Genomic DNA, 17,184 nt, shown 5'->3' with positions numbered 1-17,184 from the left:
ATTGCTATGGTTAGCAAAGGTTCCCTGGGACGCCGAAGCCCCTATCGATATAGTTAACTCATGGACGAGTTTTGTTGGCGAGCTCCCGCTCTTATCTCAAATTTCATTTCCTCGTCATATTTTTAATATTGACGACTTCGATTCAATCGAAATTCACGGATTTGCAGACGCAAGCCAAATTGCATATGCCGCATGTGTTTATATACGTCTTACGGACAATACCGGTAAGGTTCAAACTTATTTAGTCATAGCTCGAACCCGCGTAGCACCTCTTCGGATTTGCCTTACTATCCCGAAAATGGAATTAATGGGATGCGTGATCCTCTCAAAATTGATAGAACGAGTAATGCCTATTTACGGTGATCGCATTCGCCCCGATCAAGTGTACGCGTGGTCAGATAGTTCCGTCGCGCTCGCGTGGCTTAAGTCACCCCCGCACGAATGGAAAACGTTTGTCTCTAACCGCACCAGTGAGATTTTGTCCCGTGTCCCGGCGAGCTGCTGGCGTCACGTCCCGTCAGCTGACAACAGCGCTGACCCGGCGTCGCGCGGTCTGCTGCCCGCCGCGCTCGTACAAAATGACTTGTGGCTCCATGGTCCTACATGGCTCCAACAAAGTCACGACTCCTGGCCTATACAAAAACCGGTAGTAAACACAACTGAGGAAAAACGCAATAAAAATGAATCGACAAATGTTAATTGTGCATGTGTGTCCACACTACCTACTTCCCCGGACGATGATACTCTTATTACGCGATTTTCGTCGCTAGGTAAATTAGTTCGCGTCACGGCATTGATATTTCGTTTCTATAATAAATGTAGAAAACATAAACAAACGCTCCCGGAGTACATCACCGTACCAGAGTACCACTTTGCATTAAAGCGACTCATATTGATTACGCAACAACAAGTGTTCGACGACGACTTTAAAAATATTTCGTCAAGTAAATCCCCTTCCTTACGTTTGCGGCGTCTCGCGCCTATTATAGATAGTGAGGGATTATTACGCGTCGGCGGACGCATTCATAAATCGTTTTTACCTTATGAGTCAAAACATCAATTAATTTTACCTAAACGACATCCTCTTACAAATCTTATCATTGACGATGTTCATATACACGAATTGCATGCCGGTCCGCAGTGCGTGCAAAACTCGCTCTTACAGCGATATTGGATCATTTCGGGTCGCGATATTGTGCGTCTGCGCGTGCATCGGTGTATTCCATGTTTCCGCGCACGACCTACTCGCGTGCAACCTCGCATGGGCATGCTTCCCTCGGTTCGCTTGCGCCCCGCGCGCGTATTTAGTAAAACCTCGTGCGATTTTTGTGGGCCATTCTACGTTCGCGCTAATAAAGTTCGTAATGCAAAAATAATAAAATGTTATGTTGCGGTTTTCGTATGTATGAGTGTTAAAGCTGTACATCTTGAGTTAGTTTCCGAACTTTCTACGGAAGGTTTTTTAGCCGCGTTGCGTCGTTTCACGTCCCGCCGAGGATATTGTACAGACATATATACCGATTGCGGACGTAACTTTGTTGGTTGTAATAATTACCTTAAAGAATTATACGCGTTCTTACGTAACGATTCGGTCATGAGCGCTCTCAACCAACAAACCTTAGAACAAGGATTAACTTGGCATTTTCAGCCACCGTATGCTAGCCATTTCGGTGGACTATTCGAAGCGGCTGTTAAGAGTTTCAAAACCCATTTATACCGCGTAATTGGTACACAAACGCAAACATATGATTCTATGCACACGCTGACCTGTCAAATTGAAGCGGTACTGAACAGTCGGCCGCTGTGCGTGCTAAGTTCGGACTCTTCTGATCTGTTGCCCCTTACGCCGGCTCATTTCTTAATCGGAGAGCCCTTAACGGCCCTACCGGACGTTTCCTTGATTGACGAAAACCCTAGTCGTCTTACGCGTTGGCGCTGGGTACAGCAAGCTGTCCAGCATTTCTGGCGTCGATGGAGTCGCGAATATCTCCATCAACTGCAACAGAGTACAAAGTGGCTTCAAGATCGCGGTCCCGCCATCCGTGAAGGCACTGTTGTTGTAGTTTGCGATGACCACTTGCCGCCGTTACAGTGGAAACTCGCACGCGTTCATGCTGTCCATCCGGGCACTGATCAAGTTATTCGCGTCGTAACTTTAAAAAGTGGGAACACGTTGTTCAAACGACCCGTAGTTAAGGTCTGTCCTTTACCTTTAGAATAATTCCTACTATCGTTACGACTCTTAATGTTAGCATTTAAGTTAGGTATAGGTTTCTTATCTTTCTAAACTTTCGTAACGTTACTTTTAAAAGTCACTACGTGCTTTTAAGGTGAGCGGCATGTTCCGTCGAGGAACAGATTAGTATTAATTAATTTCTATGCATATTTAGATAGGTATTTTTTCTTACATACAAAGCAACACAATTAGGATAGAATATATTTTCATGTATGTTAGCGAGATGTTTTTGAGTTGGCAACTACATTTATCTCAAAGCCCTTACTTCCGGCGCGACCTATGACCGCGCCACCTAGCGAAGATAAAAAAAACTTCTCCTGCCGTTGAATCGAAATGGCTGCGATCGCTCCGCGCTCCGGTTAAAATAATTCATATCTCGAGTTCTGTCGCTGCAATTTAAGTGAAAATCAACCAGAAAGTACTCAGTGACCCAGTGCCCCTCATGGATATATGCAGCTGTCGATAAAAGCAGAGGATTTCCAAATCACCATACATAGACCACCACGCGGTCCGCCAAGGCGCTTCTGGATTTATGTAAGTTTGACCTCTCAATATATATCGCCGCTACAATTAGAAAGAACTTCGCAAAAGAAAGCATAAGAGGTTTCATCGTACTTTTTTAGTTCAAATAAGCAGTAGGTATTGGTATTATTACTTAATAACTAGGTAGGTACAGTCAGCAGCAATAGTTGCTAATCGGGCGAGGTGTTCAAAATTTCTTTGACGCGCTCTATTTGTCTAAAAGATTGCACCATACCTTTGGCCTAGTCTCGAGTAAATGGCGTTAGGTTTTGACATTTAACAAATTAACACATATCAGTGAAAGAATGAGGATCAAAGCCAAATAAATGGCGTTCTAACAGTTTTAATCTTCTGTCGAAAGATGGCAGTAAATTTACTGTGGCTACATAATTTAGTTTGAAAATCCGCCTCTATTTCAAATTCTCTTTGATAATGTTCACCATAGATATAATATTTTTAAAGATAGAGTCTAAGCCATCTGTCACCGTAGCCTCACACACACAGACAAATGTTATGTACGTTTAACAATGAGGAACCAGAGGCATGTGGCCACGACGATAAAGTGATATCGATAAACTATACGGCCTTTTTACAATTTAAATTTTACTTGAAAGGATTTAAACTACCTAAAATGAACAGATAACCATAATAAAATAACTCTATATACAGCGTGTAAATCCAAAACTAGCGATAAGTTAAACCAGATATAGAATTTATCCTTGTAAACATTAATTTAGAAGTTTTTTAAGTTATTCTTAATTATGACCCCGTTATAATTATTTGAATTATTGTCTAAACTAAAGGATGCATGGAACGCCACATCTATAAAAGTTACATTAAAAGCAAATAAAATATGTTTTTCGCCATGAATCTAGTATTAAACTGGATTGGGCATGAGTGGTGGGGATAACTGACAGAACGGGATAGACTTGTGTATCATTCAGTAGGAGTAGCAGCGAAAGCGCTATTATTGTTTGTCCTTGTCACAGTCTCACATTTTTTTTTATTCCCCACCGTAAATTAGCATGGATGATTGGTCGAATTTGTTTGTTTCCCACCATAACAAATAAATTCGACCAATCATAGCGTCGCATTGCGTATGTTTTGTCCCTCACGGAGGCACGCGTAGACCACTTCTATAGGATGCTACCATCTATGGTTTTTCGCAATAATTGAGTTTATTATTATTTTATAAAATATGTATTAATTATCCATTAGCATTTCCAGGGTGTTTATTTTTAGTGAAGATATCGAAGCTTCAATTAATCCCTATTTCGTTCCGCTGTGTAGAGAATATCGATATATAACATGATTAAAATCGAAGTCCACATCCCTAAAAACGTGCAATAAACTCACACATACACAATTTACGGATAAATTTTGTAGGTACTGAGAAATGAGAACGTTGGGGCCTTGATGTTCACGAATTGTCATTTGTTTTTTAGCACGAAATGTACACGTGCCAACCCTACTCAGTCTCACACCTAATGCATCGTCAAGCCTTTTTGAGTTCGCAAACAAAGAAGTCTTGTCACTCGCTCAAATGAAAGCCTACCTACCTACAAAGGAATTTCAAGCCTAACACCCTCTCTTAAAGCACAAAATCAATTGCACAAACACGTAGGTAATTAATTTGAAGCTGAGATCTTATGATAAACGGGAATCTTCCATTTCAAAAGGTCCTAAGTGCAATATTTTCAAAGCGCTCTTAAGGTCTTCAGGTTCTGTAGGGTCTAAGACAACATTTTCATAGCTTCGGGAACGCACGGAATTTTTCATTTCATTTTGACTTGAATTCATGAGTTTCATTCATGAGTGTCTTTACATGAATCCATTTCTTTGTCCGTGTCTAACTTTTTACGAGCAAGGTTTGTACTTACTGAAACTGAATTTTTTCATCTGAACTGAAAATTCGCAAGCAATAGTTACAAAAGAAAAAGTTAATTTTTAGTTAGTATTCTCAGTTCAACAAATTTTGTTGTTAAATAATACCTATAGGTAACAAAATTTTCTACTTTCAACGATGTAAATTAAGACCATATTATACCGTAGATACTATTACATATAATACTTATGACAAATATTTAATTTATCACTCTAAATTTTAAACTTTATGCACTTCATCAACATTCGACAAATCACAATGTTCTGCGATTTCACGAACTACCTATCAATAAAAGTTTCAAAGCTCTCCCCAACCGATTTACACACAATTCTTCAACCCTATAAAACCCAGTAAGTTCCCCAACAATGGCCGTCTCGACTAACATCGCAACAAATGGAAACAAAGACAGTGCCATTAGAGCGAGAAAGTTCCAAGGCCCCGACCAGCTGCAGGAAATTGAAGAATGCATTTTATAGTGTGTCTGTGTGTAACGTTTTTTTTTTCAAGTTTTTTTATTCTTTGCTGCCAGGATTTATTTATGAATTTAAACTTTATTGCACGACTTAAAATTGTACAAATGGCAGACTTAATGCCTTCAGGGTGAAGTCACATCTATCAGCATCGAATCGCATTTTGTAATACAAAAACGCAATTATGTATGAAGATGCGTTGCGAAGATGCATTCATTCACCCTTCCGCATCGATTCAGCTTCAGCATTAAATGCGTATAAGTGTAGCTATCCATTTCACATACTGAAGAATGCTCATTCATGATAAAGCATGAGAACGGCTGCTTAAGACGTGATTCTAGATGCCTTGCGAATGAGAATAGTTGATTACGCGTGAGACATAACGCTTGCGATTGATAACGGCTGCTTAAGCGTGAGCCGGAATGCTTGGGAATGAGAAAGGCTGCAAATGAAAGGAAGAGGCGTGCGGGCGGCAGACCGCGTCATTATCACAACATGTCCATCTAGCAAAGTGCACTAGTTTGTTTACTTGCAATAATTACAATATATGCACAAAAATGGACGAAGAAAAATTGATTTTGCTGGTGCAAAAATATCCTTGCCTTTATGACATGGCTTCACCAATATATAGTGATCATGAAGAGCATGCGATAGCATACTCTAGCAGATAAAAGCATGCGATAGCACCCTTTAGCAGCTGAAAACATGTAACAGCATACTTTAACTTGCGATGCGTATAGTGTGTCCAAAATCATCCAGGTAAATGCGATTCGATGCTGATAGATGTGACTTCACCCTAAGGCATTCTCTATACAATAAACGCAGCATCAAAGCAGTTATCAAAAAATCGTAAATAAAAATAATTCGCCTGCAAAATTATTCAACGGTTATTTGATTGAAATTTAATTTCCGAAACCTTATCGGCCGGAACCGGTAGTCGATGGAGATTAAAAGATATTTAAATAAAAGCTGTTTGGAGAATCGATTTTACAACGTGGACAAAGTTTTGGGGACTCGATCGACGCCGACGTAGGTAAATAAGGTAAATAATTAAGTTTAATAACGTTCGAGACATAGCAAGTTTTATTAATGATGGATGGCAAAGAGAATTCTATTCTCTTTGATGATGGTAACAATACGTAGGTACAAAACAAATGCTAGAAAGAAAACCTAATTAAAGATAGAAGATTAACGCTTATCCATCGCCTCATAGAACTTCATAGGTATATTGACATGCTTCTCTTCATTGGGAGCACCGTTGGAAAATAAATGAAAGTTTTTTTTTCCGTTTCAGAAAAGGGCAAGTACCTGGGGTCGCCGTGCGAGTTCACCTGCAACCCGGCGCTACTCCACGTGTTCTGCGACCCGACGTCTAATTCCTGTGAATGCGATCCCAAGCACCCTGTCAATCTTGGCGTCGCGCGCGGGTGCGCTAAAGGTACGGTTGAAACCTTAGGAGGTCTATTACCCTCGCCCCACCTAGGGTCCATATGGAAGAATTAAATGTCTTGATAAAAATCCTGACATTTCTTGTAACGGAGATTTGGCCTAGCTTGACTTGAACGACGCCTCGGCGGCGTGCTGCGCTCTGCGGTGTACTTTATCGTGGATCTACCATTCCCTCTCCCTCCGTCCACTTTTTTTGTGTGGTCATTCCTAAAAATCCTAACACTTGCAAAGTCCGACCGCAATCCGGACAAAGGGTCAAAAATCCTGACATGTCCAGACAAATCCTGACGCATGGCAACCCTAATAGCCCCACCTAGAACTGCTATAAATCAAAGTTTATTCACATCTGAGGGGTACCATCGAAAAATCGAAAAACGTTAACTGCCTCTCTATTTCTCTTGCGTATTAGAGCGATAGAGAGACAGATTAATTTCGCATTGCGTTTTTCGCGGTGCAAACTAAAACAGAAGCTCTTTTTAGTTCGGTTTGTTTGGAGCCTCGCTGTGGTCATCCGGAAGGCGTTCTAAATGATAATGATGGTAGCTGTATGTCCGCTTGAACACGTCCTTTGTTTTCACCGGACATTTAATATTCCGTGACCCGTGTTACGCGACTACGTCGAGTTTTATAATGTGCCTGCCGACTGACAGTTACACCCAAGAAAACAAGACATCGTAACCTTCTTCTCAAACGCTAATGCTGGGAACGTAAAGATATATAGGTATCGAGACGACAGATGCGAACGAAATGTCACGTGATTGTTTCTATATTATTTAAGTTTCGATTTTCGTTTTCTATAAACGATTGTCACTTGGCTATGCCCCTTTATTATCATCTATCTTATTTAACTATATATTGTCTTCAGAAAATGAATAAGCTGCTATCATCAAGAAACTCACTCTCTTTAATTTAATCGTGCAATATGCTTCATTAACACACTGTAGTTTATGAGAAGTGGACAGCTTGATGTCCGTCACAAACACTTAACGATATTTTAATAACCACTTAATCCAATTTTACTACCAAATGTAACTTATGTGTAAAACCTCTGGTAAATCCTTACCTACCTCAAATCTTCTTATCTTTCTGAGGAAAACGTCGGCGTCTGGGGTCTCCTCTCTCTCTCTCTGTAAAATTATCAGTCTTCTCTTCTCATATCACCCACCGGCCACTAATTGACAGGATCTATCAGTGGAGCCAAACCAAATGAACCTTTAGTGCATTTACAAAGATCCATCAATGTAGTCGAGCGAACTTTATGTACACTATAATCCGTTACGTATCAACCAATATATGTACCTACTTCGAATGCTGGACAAAGATTTACTCAATCTTTACAACGACTAATCGTGATTTGCACATTAATCCTACGGTTCCCTGCAATATTGACTAAGTCGTCAAACTAATCTTATTGGAAACCTTTTTTTCCTTCTTATTGCTAGCTAAAACCCGCTTCAGTTAAGTAGGTATTCTAGAGAATTTCCGTTTCTCGTAAGAGAGAGAGAGCTTTAGCGTTACTTAACTAACTTAACTAGCACTATTCACAAGACACTGCAACTGTGCCATTGTCAACTTTACTTTTAAAACTCCTAAGTTGATGACCAACTTTATAAAACTAGGTACTTATAAGCAAATTTCCATTCCAGCAAAAAAGCTTGGCGAGCAATGCTTCTACCGGCAGACGTGTCGCGCGTTCGACCCCCACGCGTCATGCGTCCAGGTCAACCACAACGCGTTCTGCCAGTGCGATCCCGGGTACCACAGTACGACACACAATCGGCCGACGCAGAGAGTGTTCTGCACTGAAGGTAAATTAGTGTGGAAGTTATCTGGCCTACATGCTTGTGATGCGGATCAACGGGTGTCGAACTGTCGGGATTTCCACATAATCCACATCTTAAGGCGGGATTCCAAAATGCTTGTACCGCACACATGCTTGGACCTCTCCTAAGGTGACATTAACATGTACTTTGCAGTCTTCGAAAACCATGTGATACGAGCTCCGTAAATTTGCCTCCAAAGACTGTTACTGATTTAGTACAGAAAACGAATTAAAGAACAAAGAATTTCTGGTTTTCGTCGGTACCGAAAGCCATATAATTTCCTATCAACAATCTATAGACTATAGACATTCAGTTGGTCTTTCATGCGATTGATTCCAGCGTTTTCAATCTTCTTTTTTTGCAGACCTCGTGTTGCTGACAGCGGATATGCCGACGCTGCTCGGCGTAGCGTCGGGCATCTTCGTGCTGGGGGGATTACTGTGCATGGTGTTACACCTTTACACACGCGCGCGCTACCACCCTGCGCATCTCGCCGACGCTCGGCTCACACCACCGTGTTTGTACTCGCTCAACGACACACATACCGGTAAATATTTTTAAATTTACGAGTAAGCACCAGAAGAAGCGAAGCGTTTCTACTTAAGAGAATTCTCAAAATCTCGCCATCACCATAGTGACGACCATAATAAGTATGCTGTAGCTGTAGCTAAAGCACAGCATTCCCTTTCTTCTGGCCAACTCCAAACTTTTAGCGAGATTCTAGTGCTTAGCAAAGGTTTCTAAAAACCCTGACACTCGGGAAGTTCCCCGCAATCCTGACAAAGGACCAAAAATCCTGACATGTCAGGGGAAATCCTGTCGTATGGAAGACTAAGGACATTTTGTTTGTTTCCAGGCGGCACTCTAAGCGGAACCCGCGCCTCGTCGCGGGCCTCGTCCCGCTCGGGCGGCACGGGCGCCACGCTGGAGTCGGGCTCGTCGCGACGGGCGTCGCGCCGCGGCGTGCCGGTGTCGGCGTCGCGCGCAGGTGCGGCGCGCACGGCGGCCATCTTGCTAATCTCGCGCCACCTGAAGGCCGTAAGGCGGGACGGCGGCGCGCACGCGCCCAAGTGCGCCGCCAAAGGTGATAACGATGTATGCAGCGCGCCTTCCCATAATGCACGTTCGGTGTTCGGCGGGCGGGTGCGGCCTGGTTCAAATTGCAAGTTTTATAAGAAAATTGGCAGTCAGGCTCGTTACTAATAAATAGTAGCACTGGTAGTGAAAGTAATGCAGTAGGTGCTTAAGGGGTCATGTCGCGGTCGCCATGTAAAGAGGAAATGCAAGAGAACAAGCAAGAAAAGGCAAATAATGACTAAATACTGATTTAATTGTCGAAGCAGGTAGATTACCTAGAGTTGAAGCATCTTACATTGGAACTACACGCTGTCGGTGATTGTTTATGATGTACGTTGTTGTTGGGAGATACGTTGGCATTCTGTCACAGCTAGTTAGTTACAAATAATTTTAATGGGTATATTATAAGGCTTATTAACTGCAGCGAATAGATAAACATAGGTATCCAAATATTCTAAATTGACTGTCCATTTTCTTCACACTTTAAGAGAGAAACGGAATTGTTTTGGCGATCAGTTGTAAACCCACATTTCAAATGGTCAACTAAGTGACTCTCGAATTTCTACGCTCATCTTCATCGCACTATTAAGGATGCCCTAGTCGTGGAGCATGTTATTGTAAACCAGATCACTCCTAAAACTGCCCACATAAATCTTTCTTCTCAGTTCAACTTCTATGAGTAGTATGTCCCACTATCAATTTTTGGCAATTAGACTCATGTACGTACTTATTGTAGTCGGTGTGTTTCTAAATCCTGATCACTTCACCATTAATTACCGTACCGTGGAGGGACATAACATATACTTGATTAACTTAACACTTATTCGCGAAGATCACTTTATCTCTGACACCAGATTGAGAAACTGTATATTTAGAAGTCCATCCAGTCCATCTTAGGCTCTGTTTTCACTTTCCATCAGGTGTGACTAGAGCCAATCGCCGATCAGTTAATAAAGTAAAATAAAAAGTTCTTGAAAATAATATTGGAATATCCGAAATAAATTAAAATCAAATCAACTTTCTTAATAGGAAAGTATTTTTGCCATAAAATTAAGCCGTGATCCTAAACAAAACAAGAAGACGTAAAGTAAAATTAAAAATTAATACACTAAACATGGTAGTTAGGCATAGAAACATCAGATACATGAGAGTCACTCCGAAGTTCAAATCGAGGCAATGACCAAAACTGGTACAATCATGCCTAGTCATGAGTAGACTATACGAACAAACTTAACATCGAAGATGCTGAGTTGTATCGCTTTGTCCAAACAAACAAAAGCGCAGCTATACCTTTTGCCGAAGACGTTCAGGGCATTTTCCATGATTTTGATGGAATACTAGTACTCCAATATAGGTAAATCGTTGCTTCGGTTTTGAAAATTCGGAGATAGAAATTCGAGAGTCCAGCACCCGTCCGCCGCGAGTGTCGCATGGGACGTCCCGTTAGTTGTTGCGTTGGTGTTAGCGGCGCGAGTCACCACGCACATGATGCTCCAAATATGCCCGTTGAGTCAATATTGCTGTCCTTCTCTTTCACTAATATCCCAAGATAGCTTTCCTTCTCTCGAAAACTCCACATCAGCCCTTGTCTCCTTCTTTGACTAAAGGCAGTACATAAACTGCTGGGTCCAGTCAAAGAAAGGGTTGTCTAAAACCCATGTTCCTGCTCAGCTGAAGATCCAATACGCTAGATAGATCTTAATAAGTTTCAAGGCACAACCTCCAAAATATAAGTTTCCTATCCCTCTTTGAGGACTTAATGATGATCCTTAAATTATGATCCTGTCTTCCTTTTTGTTAGAACCGATGTTCCAAGTAAACCCTTTGTCTTTCTCCTTCTTCAATTTGAGTATATTTACTTTGATTTATTACTTTACTTATCCATTTAAAAATTATGACTAGTCAACATTATTTTTTAAAATATTCTTAATATTTTGTTTGTCATACTCCTTGCTTTTGAGTTTTGACGTTTCCTACATTGATCCTCTTCAAGTGGCGATGCGTTCTCGATAAAACCTACATCGGCGATTCGGCGTCCGTTTGACAACTTATAGGCGGGACTTATTCTAAACAGGTTGTACTAGGTTTCAAGAACTACCCATCTACACTTGGAGGATATAATCAAACGGAGACGCCATGTCTGTAATTTTCTGTACAAAACAGTCTGCCGATTTTTGCGGGGGAGGGGAACGTCAAATGTATGCGTAACGTAAAAATAGCCATGTCAGATAAACGTCAGTCCATACATTGTGTATGACCGTTGGCCGCCTATTTTCGACAGAGGGGAAAGCCTGTTAATGGCTACTCCGTTTAGTTGTATCCTCCAAGCATCTACACCACAAGTGAGTACCTTTATGTAACTTTATATCGATATTATTGATTGTTGTATACCTCTACCATAGCCATATAATATGGAACAACTTTTGTGGAATAAGTTCTTCGCAATCTTCCTTTGTATGTATGGTCTTGATGATTCTACATATGTATGCAGGCTTCTTCTGATACTTGCCACGATATTTATATCCCTACAGTTGTTAAACTTTATATTTTCTTAGATATAAATAGTTTCCTTCAGTGTGTCCTTAATCAATGAAATGATCCTTTAACCCTTAATGGCATAATTGGACTCATCAGTGACGAACCAAACGAAGGATCGTACATGTGAGCTTTACTTGTGTGACGCCATGTTTGATGCTTTCTTCGTTAGACATAATGGGGGGGTTAAGGCATGTCTTCAGAAATATGGTGTGAGTCGCGACCTGTCGCGCCTTCCTGTGGCGTGAGCAAGATGGCCATGGTCCTTCCTTCTATCTCTTTCTACCACACTGTTGTTGTATGACACTGCAAATGTATCTCCAACCTAAAGGCTACCGTTGAATTAGCAAGGTCTAGTGGGTAAACTGCAACTCCAGAGCAATTGTCCTTATCCTCAACCTCTACTTTTAGGGTATTGGCATTTGCTAGATGCCCGTTTCTCATCTGATCTTGTTACGAGCTATAATATTTATGATACATTTGCAATGCCATAAAGAAACGAGGTAAAGTTGACCTTACACTGAAACACATATCTAACCTCACATTGGCTTAAATATGTAACACAAAAAGGCTAAATTCACAGACACGAAGCGTAGTATTCAGTTGAAATTGTCTGTGTTCAAAGTTGCAGCTTTCCATCCTTTGATCTGCCAAAATGATAATGAATCATTTAAAAACATTTAGAAGTCATAGATACAGGCAATTTCAAAGTAGAGGGCTAAGGTGAGCTAAGCCTCAGTTTCACACGCACCTCGCTTCATGCTTTATCAGCAATGTAATTATAAGATATGGCAACTCAAATGGTACAGTATCCACCTAGGTGTATCAAATATGTCATATTATAGTTACGCTGCTAGAGTCAGTCCAAGATAAGTCTGCAACGAACGATTTGTGTGTTATTTGTACGTCACAAATTCATAGAAGTTTGACGTTTAAAATAACACTTGCAGTACGTGTGCTATCAAAATCGTTGCAGACTTTTCTTTGTCTAAAATACGTATAAGTATACTCATACTGTTGCATGCTGGCGTTTGCAAGTAAACCCTTTGTCTTTCTCCTTCTTCAATTTGAGTATATTTACTTTGATTTATTACTTTACTTATCCATTTAAAAATTATGACTAGTCAACATTATTTTTTAAAATATTCTTAATATTTTGTTTGTCATACTCCTTGCTTTTGAGTTTTGACGTTTCCTACATTGATCCTCTTCAAGTGGCGATGCGTTCTCGATAAAACCTACATCGGCGATTCGGCGTCCGTTTGACAACTTATAGGCGGGACTTATTCTAAACAGGTTGTACTAGGTTTCAAGAACTACCCATCTACACTTGGAGGATATAATCAAACGGAGACGCCATGTCTGTAATTTTCTGTACAAAACAGTCTGCCGATTTTTGCGGGGGAGGGGAACGTCAAATGTATGCGTAACGTAAAAATAGCCATGTCAGATAAACGTCAGTCCATACATTGTGTATGACCGTTGGCCGCCTATTTTCGACAGAGGGGAAAGCCTGTTAATGGCTACTCCGTTTAGTTGTATCCTCCAAGCATCTACACCACAAGTGAGTACCTTTATGTAACTTTATATCGATATTATTGATTGTTGTATACCTCTACCATAGCCATATAATATGGAACAACTTTTGTGGAATAAGTTCTTCGCAATCTTCCTTTGTATGTATGGTCTTGATGATTCTACATATGTATGCAGGCTTCTTCTGATACTTGCCACGATATTTATATCCCTACAGTTGTTAAACTTTATCTTTTCTTAGATATAAATAGTTTCCTTCAGTGTGTCCTTAATCAATGAAATGATCCTTTAACCCTTAATGGCATAATTGGACTCATCAGTGACGAACCAAACGAAGGATCGTACATGTGAGCTTTACTTGTGTGACGCCATGTTTGATGCTTTCTTCGTTAGACATAATGGGGGGGTTAAGGCATGTCTTCAGAAATATGGTGTGAGTCGCGACCTGTCGCGCCTTCCTGTGGCGTGAGCAAGATGGCCATGGTCCTTCCTTCTATCTCTTTCTACCACACTGTTGTTGTATGACACTGCAAATGTATCTCCAACCTAAAGGCTACCGTTGAATTAGCAAGGTCTAGTGGGTAAACTGCAACTCCAGAGCAATTGTCCTTATCCTCAACCTCTACTTTTAGGGTATTGGCATTTGCTAGATGCCCGTTTCTCATCTGATCTTGTTACGAGCTATAATATTTATGATACATTTGCAATGCCATAAAGAAACGAGGTAAAGTTGACCTTACACTGAAACACATATCTAACCTCACATTGGCTTAAATATGTAACACAAAAAGGCTAAATTCACAGACACGAAGCGTAGTATTCAGTTGAAATTGTCTGTGTTCAAAGTTGCAGCTTTCCATCCTTTGATCTGCCAAAATGATAATGAATCATTTAAAAACATTTAGAAGTCATAGATACAGGCAATTTCAAAGTAGAGGGCTAAGGTGAGCTAAGCCTCAGTTTCACACGCACCTCGCTTCATGCTTTATCAGCAATGTAATTATAAGATATGGCAACTCAAATGGTATAGTATCCACCTAGGTGTATCAAATATGTCATATTATAGTTACGCTGCTAGAGTCAGTCCAAGATAAGTCTGCAACGAACGATTTGTGTGTTATTTGTACGTCACAAATTCATAGAAGTTTGACGTTTAAAATAACACTTGCAGTACGTGTGCTATCAAAATCGTTGCAGACTTTTCTTTGTCTAAAATACGTATAAGTATACTCATACTGTTGCATGCTGGCGTTTGGTTGCAATGTTCATGTCACACTGTTGACTATATGTTGTGTTCCACACCTCATAATGTATTTAGAATTGTGCTGTTCAGAGGTACAAAAAAGGAAATAAGACTCAAAGAAGTTTCGGTGGCATTGCCTTCTGCCTCATCACGGTTTATGTCATAAAATAGACTATTGAAACTAAGCTACGTGTAGTATTTGACGCATCGCCACAGGGACTTCTGGGTTAAGTTATGACTGGTCAAATGCTATGTACTCAACGTTCCAAAAAGTTGCGATTCGTTTATTTTCGTCCTTGATCAGAATGGGAATACACTGCTTTATACGTAACTGGTATATTATACATTTGGATGGTAATTTACAATACAAGTAAGAATTTGATCAAAACTGTAAACAGTATTTCTATTTTGATCGTCGAAAAATTATAGTCTTTAATACTTCTTCTAAGTCTTTAAGGCTAGCAAACTTAAAATTTCATGAAAATGTAATTAAATTCGTCCGTCTGTCGCTGATTACATTCAGATAACAATTATTTATGTAATTTAATTTTAAGCACACACTTCAAGACACTACTTCGTATATTTCAATATCAATCAGCATATTCATTGTCACAAATAAAAATCTTTAGAAGCATTTCACTGTCTTTCGAAACCTTTGCTCAAAAAAAACTTGGCTTTAACATTTTTATCTACACATTCAAGCTATGCATCAAACACAGCATCGCATAGCACGCACAGACTTCATGAATCGTATTTCAAAATCTGACTGTAATTTGTATGATCCAGGTTCCCGACGTCCAAGTATAAGTTCAGTACAAAGCAGTTCATCCTCTATAAGGAGCTACAGCGCTAGACGTTGGGAGAAGGAGCGAGAGCAGAAGGAGAGGCGACAGATGAGCATGCGTCTCGCTCAGTTGCACGACAAAATGAATGCGGGGAGAGAGATACCTAAACATGCGCCTACTCCATCTCCACGCTCTCCCAACAACTCCACGGATGGACTGCTGCCATCTGTATGTGAAATTAGAGAAGTATGAATGTTGTTCCTGGTCCTTCCGAGTGGTGTCAACTCTCTGTCAAATGATGTTTAACTTTGGCAAACCATTTCGAGACAACCAAGGACAATTTTGCCAAAGTTACCTTACTTTGGCAGAAAGAGTTGATATCATTTTGCCTATTGTTTGTATACATTTAAATGTTTGTGTTTGTCATGTGACCACGTTGCCCTCATTCAAAATTCCTAATGATTTAATCAACAATGCACTGAAAAATCGATGAGTATAAGGTCGCATACATTTTTACGTCACTTCATAGAAATTACAAGTAACATTGATGCAAAATTCAATACAATACTCAAATCATGATAATATTTTATTGGTTACTAATTATTGCCGCTAATTTCAATACTTTCATTATAATGTTGTTAATCTATACTTCCAGCTGTCAACAAACCCCGATCAACAATTGCAAGGCGTCGAGAACCCATGCTCGAGCTCGTCGCTTTACTGACAACAGCGTTCTAAATCAGTGCGTCGATCCCTCGATTCACTGTCGTCCGACGGGTCCCCAGCTTACGCCTGGATGTAACACTGGCTTAAAAAAATGAAACTGCCACTCAGTGAACGCAGGCGAAAGTGAAGACGTGTAATATTTTAGAACACATCCAAAGGGGATTTGAAATAGGCGCGAAAGACCTTGAACGCAGTATTTGGGAACGCACCTGAAAATGGAATATGAATTCCAAATTTGAATTAGGAATTGGTTTATAATGGCTGAAAAGACTGCAAGTATTTGTGGGATCTTAAAAACAGTGAATTAGAATGACAAATTAAATTTGTAAGGTTTTGACATTTGAATGCTTGGCTTTTAAGCTAGGCTAGTTAGTGTTGCTGTATGTGATGCTACAAGGAAGTGTTTTGTGTGTAAAATGTACGTCGACAGATATCTAAAATGTAATCAATATATTAAAATTGCTATTACGATAATAGATTCAATTCTGCTCTTTAAAACAGTGACGGAAAGTTTTTCGATTAATTATAAATCTGTTAATTTCCATAGGTGCATGTAATGTGGAACATGTTCGTTGGCATTAGAGTAAGTAACCACAAAGTGAAAATATTAATTCAAAAAAAGGACTGGCGCAACTGATAGGTTCTTTCTACTTTTCCATTTGTTTGGGGGGTTAAGTTTATAATGCGTTCCTGCCAATCCTATGCCATAGGTACCGATTGTATCATAATAGCAATTTTAAACGAAGTATACCGCGTTTATTTGTAAGCCGATTAACGAAACCCAATATTTAAAGCCAGATTAAATATAAGGACGAATTCCGTTACAGATGTTTCTTTTCGAAAGCGAGTTCTTAGCACATAATAGTTTAAAAAAAAATATCTACTTTAAACCATCGT

At 40.1% G+C, this 17,184-nt stretch overlaps 1 protein-coding gene across 1 annotated transcript in view; it reads left to right on the top strand.

Moving 5' to 3' along the window:
- Nucleotides 1-16,809, top strand: part of LOC134649411 (uncharacterized) — a 47,430-nt gene extending 30,621 nt beyond the window's left edge. Inside the window, exons 3-8 of the mRNA XM_063504160.1 lie at nt 6,408-6,551; nt 8,209-8,370; nt 8,750-8,932; nt 9,242-9,373; nt 15,563-15,807; nt 16,217-16,809. Coding sequence (XP_063360230.1) covers nt 6,408-6,551; nt 8,209-8,370; nt 8,750-8,932; nt 9,242-9,373; nt 15,563-15,807; nt 16,217-16,285 — 935 coding nt within the window. The 3' untranslated portion in view covers nt 16,286-16,809. The remainder of the gene's footprint in view (nt 1-6,407; nt 6,552-8,208; nt 8,371-8,749; nt 8,933-9,241; nt 9,374-15,562; nt 15,808-16,216) is intronic.
- The last annotated feature ends 375 nt before the right edge of the window (nt 16,810-17,184 follow it).

The sequence above is a fragment of the Cydia amplana genome, chromosome 7 (genome assembly GCF_948474715.1).
Source record: "Cydia amplana chromosome 7, ilCydAmpl1.1, whole genome shotgun sequence".
NCBI classification, from domain to species: Eukaryota; Metazoa; Arthropoda; class Insecta; order Lepidoptera; family Tortricidae; genus Cydia; species Cydia amplana.
Note: the sequence above shows the minus strand (reverse complement) of the source record. Positions and strands in the feature narration are given on the sequence as shown.